At 26.6% G+C, this 14462-nt stretch overlaps 1 protein-coding gene across 1 annotated transcript in view; it reads left to right on the plus strand.

Annotated features, from left to right (window-relative positions):
• Positions 1 to 2804: 2804 nt before the first annotated feature.
• The window catches only part of LOC129606955 (tachykinin-like peptides receptor 86C), a 41370-nt gene continuing 29712 nt past the window's right edge, over positions 2805 to 14462 (plus strand). Inside the window, exons 1-3 of the mRNA XM_055517605.1 lie at positions 2805 to 2927; positions 6730 to 6932; positions 12314 to 12462. Of these exons, the coding sequence (XP_055373580.1) occupies positions 2849 to 2927; positions 6730 to 6932; positions 12314 to 12462 (431 nt within the window). The 5' untranslated portion in view covers positions 2805 to 2848. The remainder of the gene's footprint in view (positions 2928 to 6729; positions 6933 to 12313; positions 12463 to 14462) is intronic.

The raw sequence follows: 14462 nt of genomic DNA on the forward strand, positions 1-14462 counted from the left end.
TTAAATTTGTAGTAATATTCTTTTTTTTTCTCTTATTCGCTTTTATTTATTTATTTTTGCTTTCTTATTGCTTTTCCTTATATTGTCCTTACTTTTTTTTTGTGTGATGGCCGGTATGTTGTAAGTTTTTAAGTTTTTATTTGTGTTTATCATTTTACTTTACTTATTTTTTTTCTCCTCCCTGTATTTAACCTACATTATCTTATGCTTTTTCTCTTTCTTTCCTCTAAATGATGACGCTGTTTCTTAATAACTGATGGTTTCTTAGTTCCAACTGCATAGGGTTTTGATTTGCGCCTTTTGGCAATGAGCTTTAGTTAATTAACACTTTAAACAAATTAATTTGAAGTTCAAAGCTCTTGATTCTTGCTTTTCGCACATACTTATATCGCATTCAGTTTTGATAGCCTATACCTAACCCAATTTAAATTTCCCTTTTATTAATTTAATTTCAAATTCCAAACCTTTTTGAATTATCATCAATAATCAATTCATTTCAAAATTAAATTTTTCATATTAAAAATAAAAGTTGAAATGAAAAAACAAAAATGAAATCAAAAATCTTTTGGAAGATCACACACTTGATTTTGACATTTTTCTTTTCTTTTTAGTCAAAATGGTGTCAACATTCAATTTTAAGGACAATCACATCCTCATTATTAGAAGGACATTTTTTATTTTATTTGTTCTTGTTGTTTTTTGTAAATTTTTTTATTGAGAATTTTTGATAAATTAAATTTTTACGTTTTGAGAATTTTTTATGAGTTTTCCTATTTATTATTATTTTTTTTTCTAAAATTAAATTTTCATTATAAATGAATTACACAATAGAATAGGAAGTATTATTGAATTTATTATACGTGACAGATTCACAGAATATAGTGATTTAGGGGAAAACAGCGAATAACATTCTGTAAGCAATATTTTGATGATAATCTCATTGAATTTTGGAAAATGCCTGAATTTAAACTAAAATTCAAGGCAAAAGTACGAATTTGGGCTATTTAATTTACATTAGCTTGGCCGAATACAAAAATATAATATTTTACATTTTTATTGTTTTATTATTTATATTTTAGGCTCAGTGTAAGAAAGATCTAATAAATACTCTTATAAAGCATTCGTTCTTGATCGGAAATTCGAAACGAACAGTAAGACAAAATAACGAATTCGGGATATTCAACGGGATATTGTACAACGCAAGTAAATTCGGTGTCATCTCAGAATTTTAACTGAAGTTTAAAAGAAATTTGAAGAATTTCCCAAAAATTTCTTCCGAAATAAATTGACCTTCTGCAATAGTAATTTCTCCATTTAAGGGCCTCTGAAATTTTCAAAATATTTGCTAGAACCTCAACTTTTAATGAATTTCTCGACTTGAGGTGATTGAAGTAAATTTAACATAGTTTTGCCGTGTCGTGAGAAATTTCCCATTTTGAGGGAATTTTGAAGCTTGGAGGGGAAAAAGAGAAAAATCTTGGGAAATTCCATTGAAATTATATTTTTTTCTAATTTACTTATTCTCTAATTAGTGACACTTGATCAAGAATAAAAAGTCCAACAATTTGAAGCTCTTAAACTAATGTAGTATTTCATATATGTATTACAATATGAAAGAATCATTTTAACTAGACATTATAAATTAATTTATGTAATTGAATAAATTCAATATTTTTGTTTTGTTAAATGTATAAATACATTTTTTATTTAAGTACAATGCTAGATGAATGTGTATAAGTAAAAAATTTCAAGGGGAAATTATGTGGGTAAAAATAGGATTTGGAAAGGGGAAAAAATGGGAATTTTTGAATGTAGATAAATTGAACGAGAAAAAGTGGACACCACTGAATTAATGTGCTTTCTCGTGGTTATTTTTTACTCTAGCAGATGCAACTGGCCTGTCACTTTGTTTAAGTCACCCAAACCTCGCAAAGTTGTAAAAGTAATGAATATTTCGGTAATCGTGCAAATGTTTTTTGACCACGAACATCAATTGAAAACATTGGGCTTTTCAGTCACACATTTCTATTCCAATTTCTCAATCGTGATCTTGAATTTAACATGTTTTAACTTTATTAATAACTATAAAAAAGTATTCTTAAGAAAATTCATTTTATACCATTTATTTCACCTGAAATTGCATGAATTTTGAAAATTTTTATTAATTTTTTTCTATTTTATAAGAAAAATATTTTATTTTATTTATTTTATACAACTTTTTCCTCGAAAACAAAATAATTTACTTTTATTTTTAATTTCTATTCCAGGGATACAACAATATAACATAGCTTGGGAAACACAATATAAACATCCAGGAGGATATAATTTTTATTATTGTATTATCCCGTTCAATGACATGTCTTCCACTTCACAGTTCCTCTACATTATATTTTTCCTATTATTTATACTTAAGGAAAACCTACACAACGAATTTTATTTGCAAATAAAAACAATAACAAATTAAATAAGTGCTCGAATATTTCGCGTATCCAATATTTTTTCATCGCACATCAGATATAATTGAAAATTGAAATTCAAGTCAAAAAGTCATTCTTCACAAAGTTATTCGGTAGAAAACCTGCTGTAAATTTTACTTTCATTAAATTTAAATGTCTACTTTACCATTATTGCTGATTGTATATTTTGTGCTTCAAGGATATTTTTGAAATTTTTCAGTAGCTATATAAAAATAGAAAGAAAAGAGAAATGTTATTTTAAAAACAAAAGGAGGAAAGAAGCATTTATTTTTCTGGTGAAGGTGATAAATTATATTGTGAAGAATAAAAAGTGAAAGTATTGTGAAAAGAATTTTAAAGTAGGTGGCGAAAAAATTTTATACCATTCAACAATGTATGAATTATTGAAATTATTTGGAAATCCTAACTCTAATGAGACCATGGAAACTGAAACAGATGAACTGGAGTTTGGTAAGTTTTAAAAATTTTTAACTAATTTCTTTATAGTATTCAATTATTTCAGCTTAATTTATCTAGCATTAAGTAGAAATCATTCAGTTAGAATCGAAATTAACCTTCCAGATTGCTGTTAACCAATGAGATATAACTATTCTAGCATAGTATTACGTTGTAATTTAGCACAGTATTACGCTATAATTTTTAAAAAGCCTTCGTTGTGCTTTTTCAACTTTTTGCTTTCAGAGCTTACACTATTAAAATAATTGTGTACAGTTCTTGTTTCACATAAACTATTGGTTTGCAGCCAGGGCTCGAATAAATTATTATTTAGTTTCAATTTCCATAAAATTAATATTTTAGTAGTCAGATTGATTATTAGAGCAAATTTCCATTCAAAATGTTATTAATAATTTAATTTTTAATCAATTAATTTAAAAAATGAATTAAAAATTAATTGATTCTGTAGAATACTGTGGTGTGCAGCATTTGCTAACTTCTAATAGAACCGCCATATTATTGAATATTAAAATTAAATGTTGGTTCTACAATAAAATTTTATTGTAGTTATTGTTTTTTTATCTAATTTTCAAATAATTTACTATTCAATTAAATTTTTGTTTGTTGTGGTAAATAAAAATTTTACACCTGAGGCGACAATTTTCTAAAATAATGTTGGCAGATTTTTAATTAATTAAATAAATTTTTTACGTTTAAGGTTAATGTTATTTTCATCTGAATCTTGATTTTTTATAGTTAAATTTAATTCTTAATAAAAGATTAAATACCCTAGATAAATAATTTTTGTCTCTTAAAATGAAAGATTACTCATTAAATGTACAAATGAGAGCTAAATAAATTGAGATTACTATTCATAATAATATTGCATAATTTTAGGGGTAAATTTTTTCCTTTAGAAATTTATTGATTTTGAGGTATTTGTTTCGTCTCGAATTGCATGATTTCCGAAAATTTTTAATTTAATTTTGGTTTTAACAATTCAATCCCTCTATTTTCTGTGTACTACCATTGTATATAATATAGTTTATTATGATATACCAAAGACAATTTTTGTACTTACACAATAGAACTCATTCTTTTTTGATTTGCGCCATTTTAAATTAAAAAAACTTAAAAAAAAACTCACTAGCGCCCCACAAAAAATATAGTTCTTTGTGTAATTACAAAAATTGTCTGCTGTCCATCACTATAAACTATATACCCAGTTGTACTATTTATGTTTATTCTCCCTTCCTTAAAATATTACAGTACGAAACTATTACAAACTACTACTCTAGTCGATTTAACATAAAATTAAAATAATTTGAATTCTCCGTATATAAAATTAGCTAGCCGGTGAAATATGGTTTAATTCTGTAAACTGTAAGTAGGCCAAAGTAGAAAATGAGAAAAAATACTCAAGAAATGCTCTTCTGCTTATAAACAAGAAGTGGTTTGAATTTATTAACACGCAATATAACATTGAATATTTGAGATGAGCATTAATAATTTTAATTCAAGTTCATTGTTACGCCAGTCTTACAATTAATTAGAAATATTTCATTTATGAGAAGCAATATTTAGTAAAATTATGGTTTGTGCCTACACTTAAAAATATTAAATTTGATTCCCATGATAGCAACAAGGTGGCTGTTAATGTAGATAACTAGAACATTTTCCTTTAACTATTCACTACCATTTAGTTGATTTATTTTCTTACATAATATTTTTTTAATATTAATTTTAATTAAAAATTTATCAAACCATTATATTTGGGTATAGGAAAACTAAATTTTTTTGTATTCTACTCTTGCTATAGAAGATTGAATTTAATTTACTGGTTTTTTGAGGTTTTTTTGATTGCTTATAGGTTTCCTTTTTCTTCTATACTACAAAACCTTTCTGTCTGACAAAAAATAAAATGAAAGAATATTAATCAAGGTTCAATTTAAGGTATGGGAAATTTTTTCCATTTTATCCTATTTAAAAGGTCTTTAAAAAATTTTATTTGAAATTTCTTTTTTTTAAGTTCGCAAAATTTTACAATGTGAATAAAAGTAAAAGAGTTTCTTAATATTTTAGAGAACTGGGGCTCTGGTATTTTTTAATTTTGCCCATTATTAAGGATTAAAAAACAAACGTACCTTTTAAGTGAAGGTGATAATTCCTTTAAGGAAATTTATGTTTATTAATTAAAATTTTAGATGCTATTAAAATTTAAAATTTTATTTTCTTACCTTAAATGCTATTAAGGCGTGCAAATCATTTATGGGAACCATTTTGTTATTTAATTGAAAATTTAAATAAAAAAAATTTAATTAAAAGGGTTGAATTTCTTCTAGATTAGATGGAAAACATATTTGAAGATTTTCAAAATTTTTTCGTATCATATAAGATGCAATATCATAGAACACATGTTATTTGGTAGAAGTTTTCGAAAAATCCCTAAAGAGATTCCTAATATTGTTATTTATTGCTATATTATGGAACAAAATTAGACACCTTTGATAATTCTTATATAAATTAACAATTGTGTTACTAAAATTATATATACTGGGTGTTTTAAATAGTGGTGCATCCATATATGAGCGTATAGATCTTTGTTAGTATAGATAAGAATTGTTTTAACAATAGATCCCGACTGCAACTAGTTTAGGAGGTAAGAATTCTTAAAGCACTCTTCTAAGTGGGTTCTTGAAGGCAGTTTTGTATTATTTTAATTGCTCTAATAAAAAGTATGCCTTAATTTGGACTGTGTTAGGTATAACAGTACTATTAAATTTTAACTAGAAAGCTGTGCAATTGGCTATTGCAAAATCATAAAACTTTACTGTGCTTTCAATTTAGATACCCGAACTGTTAAAAAAATGAATGACTGATAATTTTTTTTAGATTCTTCCCTTAGATAACAGTAATTTTTTTCTTTCAAATAATAATGCAGTCTTCCAAACTTTTTAAAAATTAAGAAAGCCTTCAACGTGCTTTAATTTTTTGCAAGTTTGTTAAATACCGACGGAATAAATGGAATCACCTGACGCATACCTAAGCTAAAAGTATCGTCATACAGAACACATACATAGGCTAAAAGTACCGTTATACGGAACACAAGTCTAATACCGAACCTATACCGAACACAAGCCTAATACCGTTATACCGAACAAAATTATAGCCTAATTTTGCCTTTCAGAATGTTCTATCTTCTGAACGGTTATGATGGAAACCTGTTGTGGAGCATTTCTTTTTCTTACTAACGTAAATCTAGGCGCTAGTACATGGCACCGCATGACTATATAGAATACTTTATGTATTTAATATTCATAACAGAAAACATTACAGCAATAATTTTTTCGAAATTTCTGATAACAGATAAAATAAAAAGAAACAACAAATTGAAAAATTATTACGGAAATTCTTATCAGAACGATGATATCGGCACAAAAAGATTTCGTTTTCATTTTCTAAACCTATACATATACTATAAAGATATTTTTTATTGTTATGTAAGTGCCATTTGCATGGCATAATTTTCATACATATTACTATTATTTTATCTACTGTCATAAATTCTCATATCAGCAAACATTAACCAATTGACATCCTATAATATCCTATTAATTTGTAATATTTTATCGAAATCAGTATAGCAATTTGACAAAATAAATTTTATATTATTTTTGAACTTCTGTGTATTTATGTTTATATAGGCAATATAAATAACATAGATTTTACTGTCATCACACACATATTATTATTTCATAGGAAAATTCTTATGAAAATTTATAAACATAATATTATATTTTTCTTTTTTCGTTTTCAGAGAAAATGTACTCAGCTCCAGCTGAAATAATCGTCTTATTGTCAATATTTTATGGTGTCATTAGTTTTATTGCTATTGTTGGTAATACATTAGTTATATGGGTTGTAGCAACAACACGTCAAATGCATACTGTTACAAATATGTATATTGCAAATTTAGCATTAGCTGATGTTATCATTGGAATGTTTTGTGTACCATTTCAGGTGAGAAAATCTTTAAAAAAATCAGCATTATTTTATCATTTTATATTTAAATATTTTTTTTATTAAATTTCCTATTTAGTCAATTGTATGTGTTTGTATATGATTTCGAAATAAAATAATACAGGAAATTAATGAAAAACACATTACCGGAAAATAAATTGAATAAAATTGAATTAAAGATTGTAAAGCAGCACTTTTCCCTTGAACTGTTAGCCGTTTACTTTTGGAGCAGTTTCGGAAATATAAGGGGCTGAAAATACAAATTTGATTAGTTTCAAGAGGTAACACTCGGGAGGATGTGAAGTGAAAAAAAAAATTTTTCTAATGAAATTGTCTTGAAAAGAAACGGTACCAGAAATATAAACAAATCGGGTTTTAGATAACGGTTAATATTAATGACTATTATGTCATTTTTATGTTGAACCACACTAAGCCACCGGGGTCAACACTAAATCTCCGGGGTCAACCTTGTCCAACCACTTCAAACGTGTTCGGCGTCATGTGATTAGTCTGGCTTTCGCACCGGTTCGGATACTATGGAGGAAAATTAGCTTTAACTCAAAAAAATGTACTAATAAACAGTGTCAATAGGGTTTCTTAACGACTTTTAAAATAAGAGGAACGAACGGTTCCTCTTATTTAAATAATGATTTTTGTCATTTTTAAGAAAATAATTCAAAATGATTGCAGGTATACTTTTTACGATATAAAATTTATAGATATGTGATTTTCATGTTAAATAACTGTTAAATACTGTTATATTTAAGATAACATTAAAGACTAAGTAGTAAGTAACAATATCACAAAAATAGTTACCATAAGTTTTGTCTAATAACTAAAATAATTAAAATTGCTCCTAGTGTTATGCAACAGTCATAAATATTTGCAATGGGTATTTGTTGTAGCAATGATTGGCATTAACGCAAATATTTCGTTATTTTATTGAAAGAATAGAAGTTTTCGAAGCATAAGAACCACACCATTAATAAATTTTTAAAATGTATGTTACCGGTAACTATGAAGCATTTTAACTCTAGATTTCCTTTTCCGTCTGACAATTTTTAATTTCCGGATAGTTGAAATGCGAACTAAGGAGTTAATATAGATCTTGTACAGCTGCAACTTATAACAACCTAATTTTAATCAAGAATCCAGAGACGTTGGCATTGAAATTGATTAAAAGTTTCTGAATCCAAAATACCAAATTATCGGACAAGTAGCATTAGGTAGTCCATAATTTATGTGGCTTTTGAGGTAATACATTTTCCGAATGGGGTTACTGCAATTGAAGAATCTGTTAATATAACAAACTCTTCTATTCGTCCGCCGTTTACTCTAGCGAGAATTTAATTTAAACTTTAAGGAGGAGGCAACTAACAAGTCTAGTTGTTTACATATTTTCCAGTTGAGACGAAACTCTCTTAATATTGTGCATTTAATATCGTGAATGAGTGCGAACAAACTTCATCTATAAACCATAAAAGTTGTTATAATTTTTTTCCCCCAAAATTTCAAGAAGCTTTCAGCAGTTTCATGATTTTCTTATGAATACCTAATATTTATATAACCTAGGAAACTCGTTAATAGCATAATCTGATTACATTCTATTTGTATACAATTTCAAAAATATTTTCATTAAAAATAAATAAAATCTTATTTAAATTAAAAACAATAATTTCAAGAGTGAAAACCTACACAAATCTTTTGTTTTCATTTTGTTTAAATAAACAAAAATTGCAAAATATTTACTAGCTACCTGTTTTAAATGCATGCACCTGTTAATCATTTTTACGCCTTCATCAATTCAATTATATACGAAACATGTCACATTAAATAAGATTGTAAAACCGAGAAAATAATAAAAATTATCGATTTTATTCCCGATTCCATTACCGTGACATTGTAATCTTTACATAACAAAAGAATATGAAACCATAAATGAATGATTTATTCAGAATTTTCACTTTACACACTTGCACAATTGAGAAAACAAGAGAAACCTTTTAAAGGGATTCTTTTTAAGTGCGACAAACGTATGCAATGGAATAAAATTTTTCCGAATCAAAGATCACAAACGCATGAGAAAGAAAGAGAAAATTTAATTAAACGAATAAAATTTAATCAATTTCCATTTTAATTTCCTTTTCATCTTGTCGTATTTCCGTAAATATTTCCATCTCATATTTTATTGAACCGCAGTTTGTGCCGTCTGTGAAATAAATTTAAAATGTTGATATCGAATTAATGTAAATACTAATAATTTTGCTTATAAAATTCTCTTTCTTGAATTTTAACTCGCCTATGGTGAAAATCAAATTTAAATCAGTCAAAACCTTAAACTTATCCCCTATTCCTAATACATGTATTAGGGAACAATCGGTATGACTAATTTTCTTATTTTCTCTGATATTAAAAATCATCGAGAGACAGAGCAAGTCAGACTCGAACTACTGGAAGATCTATATTAGGATACTTTAGCCTAATATTTTGGTAAATACCCCTACCGCATTTATAATCGTATTATATTGCAGATTTCGTATTATTTTATTGTACTTGCTCAATGACCCAAGCTTTGTTAAGATACTGCCTTCCTTTTAGGGCCAGCCGTCGACCAGAGAACCCTCATTCCGTGTCCATTATGGTATCACTGGCATGTGTGCTGTAAGTATTTTCTACTCCTCAACCCACCGGAGAAGGGTATCCGTTGCAAATACATTTAAAATAATTTCTTTGTTTGACAAGTGGCAGTTGCTTAAACGTTATCGACTATTTATTATTGATTGTGCACTGTCGAAAAAAAATTTTTTTGTCCAAATTCATTTTTTGTGGTCTAGCCATTTTGTACTTCTAAATGGTGATATTTTACACTTCATTATTTACATGTGTATTGTTTTTTATTACATGCGTATATTTGTGTGTACGTGTGTTTATAACAAATCTAAAAATAACAATTTAGACATTAAAATAAAATTTTATTCATGTAATATCAAACTGGGATTGAAATTAATCAGAAACAAACTAAGGGGTGATTTTTTAAGCAATTTGTTTTTGTGAGTAAAGAAAAAGTAAATGTTGACCCAAGGGGTCCTATATTTGGAGCATTTTTTTGGTATATTTTTGTCAAAATATTAATAAAAACCTATTCAATGTTGTTTACAAATATTTGGAATTGAAACTGCACCGGAAGGAGAGCTTACGGACTATTTATTGAAATGAATGTTCAATTCAATTTGTTAATTTGAATTTCACGATCTATTCAGGGTAAAACAGATAAACAATGGTGAGAACATTCAATTGTTGAGAATATTTGAGTGGTGAGAACATTTGATAAAATACAAAAGGCTAAACACAGAAAAATCACCCTATATAAATGCAAATTCAATTAAAAATTTTGTTGGTTATAGTGATAATGTTCATCAAAAATGCTTAGCTCATAAGTAAAATATTACATCCCAAATAATGTATTGAATTATATAGAGTAATAAAATTGAAATTTGACATTTTATTACAAGGGGTCCCCCATTTTAGGTGTACAAAAATTTCAAAACTATTAAAATTACATACAATAGGTATATTTTCCCTCTTTTGTAGTAAGGCAAGAAGCTCGTAACAGAGCTAAATTGAATATTCAAGAAATCGAAATTGAAAATCAGAATAAAAGCTATCTGCTAGCAGATTTGCGGTAAAATACAAATTAAAGTCGCGTTAATCAACAGAGAGAGGCATTAATTGCTTAACTGCTCGAAAATTATCAATACCCATGAATACTTTTTCGAACATTTAATAATTGCATCAAATATTAGTCACCTTGTATAAAAAAATTTCCTTCTGATTGCATTATAAATTTTGATTTTCTTGATTGAGGCTGAATCACATAAAAGCAATAAAATTTATTTTTGGTTAACTTGAAATACCCATATATGAATAAGTATAATATAAATTTTGTTAAAACATTAAAAAAGAAATCAGAACCCTTGTACAAAATTAATGGCAGACAATCTACAAGATTGATTGTTTGATTGATTGAATAATATATAAGGAACAATTTATGGAATTAGCTTCGGTTATCAACTTGTGTAAAATAAAAAAAATATAAAAGTATAGGGTCACTCCTACTTAAAATTTAATTCATTTTGCAAGCGTTATTATATTTAATTCACACCTCCATTTTGTAATACTAAAATTTTTGGTACGTGAAATTTCTGGTGCGTGAAATCTCGTGACAAGAAATCAAACTGTGTTTCTCTGTTATCTCTGTTCTCAATGGTGTTGTAGATGAATTTTATAGCAAAAGCCATAGTAACAATACCATTAAATTTATTTAAAGCATTCAGAGCTTTAAATGTAGGCTGAACAACTTAACACCTTCTCTGGCTTTCCTTTCCATTTGTTATCATTGAGTTTTTCCAAAGAAACGCGATTTCGGTGTATAATTTTCAATAACATAATGTTAATGTTTAGAATGTTCTCTTCTGATTCTCTTGCTTCATTAAAATGAGATCGATAAAAACAACAAAAACAAAATCACATTGATTTCGTGTTAAATTCTGTGATGATTTTGAAATATTCTGTTTTAGGTTTAAGGACATTGAAATGATAAAAAATATTTTCTATTCAAAAATTGCAAAAAAAATTGATTCCCAATAAGTTCACTTAACTTTGTGAATTCTCCCACCCCTTTCTTCCCATTTTATTATTGATGTGAACTTGATTTTCTCATACCAAGACCATCAAGAAGTGAGTTCAATAAACGTATTTAATATTTCGTGTAAGTGGCTTTACTTGTATAAATTAAAAATAAATATGTAAAAATAACGAAAAAAACATTTCAATTTTGATGTGAACCGAAATTATGTATATTCTTTCAATTTGAATTTGACATTTAAGGACAAGAATTCCAGTTCAAGGTAAAATTAAGAGAAAATACAACGAAAAGCATATATTTAGGCGAAATTCCCCCCATACCCCCAAAAAAAATTATTTATGAAATTCAAAAGAAAAATCATGAATTGAGAGTGATTGTGAGAGTTGTAAATAAAATAGATTTTATTTAAAAAGCAATATAAATTGTTACCATATATTGCATATCTTCAGGATGAAAAACAAATAAATTGAAGTATTCAAGTAATAGACACGTTCTAGCCATAACTAAGGTGAAAAGTAAAAGACCTAGAATTGAAATACAAAAATTTTGTTATTCTTGAAAGTTTTGTGGAGCTACAATAATTTCTAAAGAGGCGAAGATATCAGGAAATTTTATAATTGTCACTAACTGCTTAAAATTTTAGCTTTTTGCTTTTCAGTAAAATTTTATTTTCATTGAATTCTAAATTTTTCATTATTAATAAATTTTTTTCTTCTTTTTATTTTTCTATATACAGTTTCAAGCAGCACTATTACAAAAATGGCATTTACCGGAATTTATGTGCTCATTTTGTCCATTCGTTCAAGCTGTTAGTGTTAATGTATCAGTATTTACATTAACAGCGATAGCTGTTGACCGTCATCGTGCTATAATTAATCCGTTGAGGTAAGTATACAAAAAAAAATAAATATTTAAATTTTTTCCTATTAAATTTCTATAATTTTATTTTCTCTCAAAAATTACCAAGAGTTCGTTCTTAAAGAATTTTTAATTTCTATATGAATGCTTTTCATACTCTTTAAATATTTTAAAATGTATTCGTCGCAATAAGAAGTACGCAACAAGTATTTGTAATAAACTCACAATTACTTTATTACTATAAAGACAGTAGATCACAATAATTTAAAAAATTTAAGTTATGAAAAAAAATTTTTATGCAAAAAATTTAATTTTATTTTCTCCAAAATATAAACTGAAGAAGGTAAATTCTCAGAAATTCTCAGAATCATCACTAGGGAAGAGAGAAAATTACTTTTCTCATCACATCTTCTTTAGTCTATCATTATATTGAAAATAATACCAAGAATTATAATTTTATCACTTCTCTCTAATTGGATTGAAAAGGAGAGTGGAGAGAGAGAGAGAGAGAGGGGGGGTAGTCAAAATCTCAGCAATATTTGAAAAAGAAAAGAAGCAAAAAACTCATCATATTTATATTATTACGAATTACATGGTAGCACTTCATAGTGCATTTCACTGTTACGCATATAACTTTCATAACAATATTATAGTCGTATAATTGTATACATAATATAAAGAAAATTGAGTGCCTATGTTATGTCCTCGCATTAGGTGTATAATATATGCATGTAGGTATTAAATAAGTTATCAAGATGTAGGTAGCTAACGATTCTATATTATTAGAAATATTATTCTTCATAAATTTCAGCTATATAATAAAAAAAAAATTTACAAAAATATTTATACATAATATTTTAAAGCATATACGTAGGCGAAGGCGTATATGATACAAAAAAATAAAATAAATTGCGTTTAAGGTATTAAAAATAAAATTATTCTCTTTTCATTTCTACCTATTATATAATATCTATATGAAACTTAAGGAAATTGTGTACATGTGTATAAGCTGCGTAGGTTATCTTAACAAAAGAATCAATATTTTAATCTAAATTTTTAGATTTACAAAATAGTGTATGGCTATTTATTAATCTTTTCAACACAAAACAATAATTTTGAGGAATTAATCTGATCAGCTGAGACGTTTCTACAAATATCGTCCATTAATTGCGACATATTATATAAATTGAAAATTGCCTATCCTTAGGCTGATTTCATTTAAAGTTGCTTTAAAATTAATGACAATTTTATGGTAGAGTTTTAATCTCTTCAAAAGCCAAACAATAGTTTAACAAATTTTGAGAGTAGAGAGGCTTGTAAAAGAAGATTGGAAATGTTATATAAATTGCCTACTTTTAGGCTGATTCTTCTTTAAAATTGCATTTAAGTAAAATTCTATTGTATACCCTTAATCTTTTAAACACGAGACAAGACTTTGACAATTCCGACACTAAAGGGGGTTTTGCAAAAAGTATCCAAATCTTATATTAATTGCCTACTTTCAGGCTGATATTCTGTTAATTTACTTTCCAGAACTTCCTTAAATACTTTTTTTATTATATTTTACCCAAAATTATAGATGAATCTTTATTATTAGTCCTTAAATTTTTTCTTAAACTGACTTCCTTTAATATTTTAGAACTTCATTGCTCTTATAATTATTATAATCTTTATAAAATTAAGTGGAAATTTATTTTTGTATACACGAAGCCGATTATACTTTTAAGGATATTGTCATGCATTTATGTGGCCTTGATTCAAAAAAAAAATTCGTTTGAGAAATAAGATTTTACGCCTTCAAGAGAAATTTAAAAAAAGAAATTTTCTTAAAAATTTAAGTTTAAAAACAACGAATAAATATTTTTATTTTACGAGGAAGAAACTTTATTCTATTTCTGTTTTTGGTTGGAATTTTTTATAAATAATAAACTTATTTAACAAATATGCCAACGGATAGGATTTTATTTTTGGTTCTGTTTGTTCTACAATTTTCTAGGAAGTTGATAGCGAATAGCAAATTTTTAAAA

The sequence above is a fragment of the Condylostylus longicornis genome, unplaced genomic scaffold (genome assembly GCF_029603195.1).
Source record: "Condylostylus longicornis isolate FDR11 unplaced genomic scaffold, ASM2960319v2 ptg000022l, whole genome shotgun sequence".
NCBI classification, from domain to species: Eukaryota; Metazoa; Arthropoda; class Insecta; order Diptera; family Dolichopodidae; genus Condylostylus; species Condylostylus longicornis.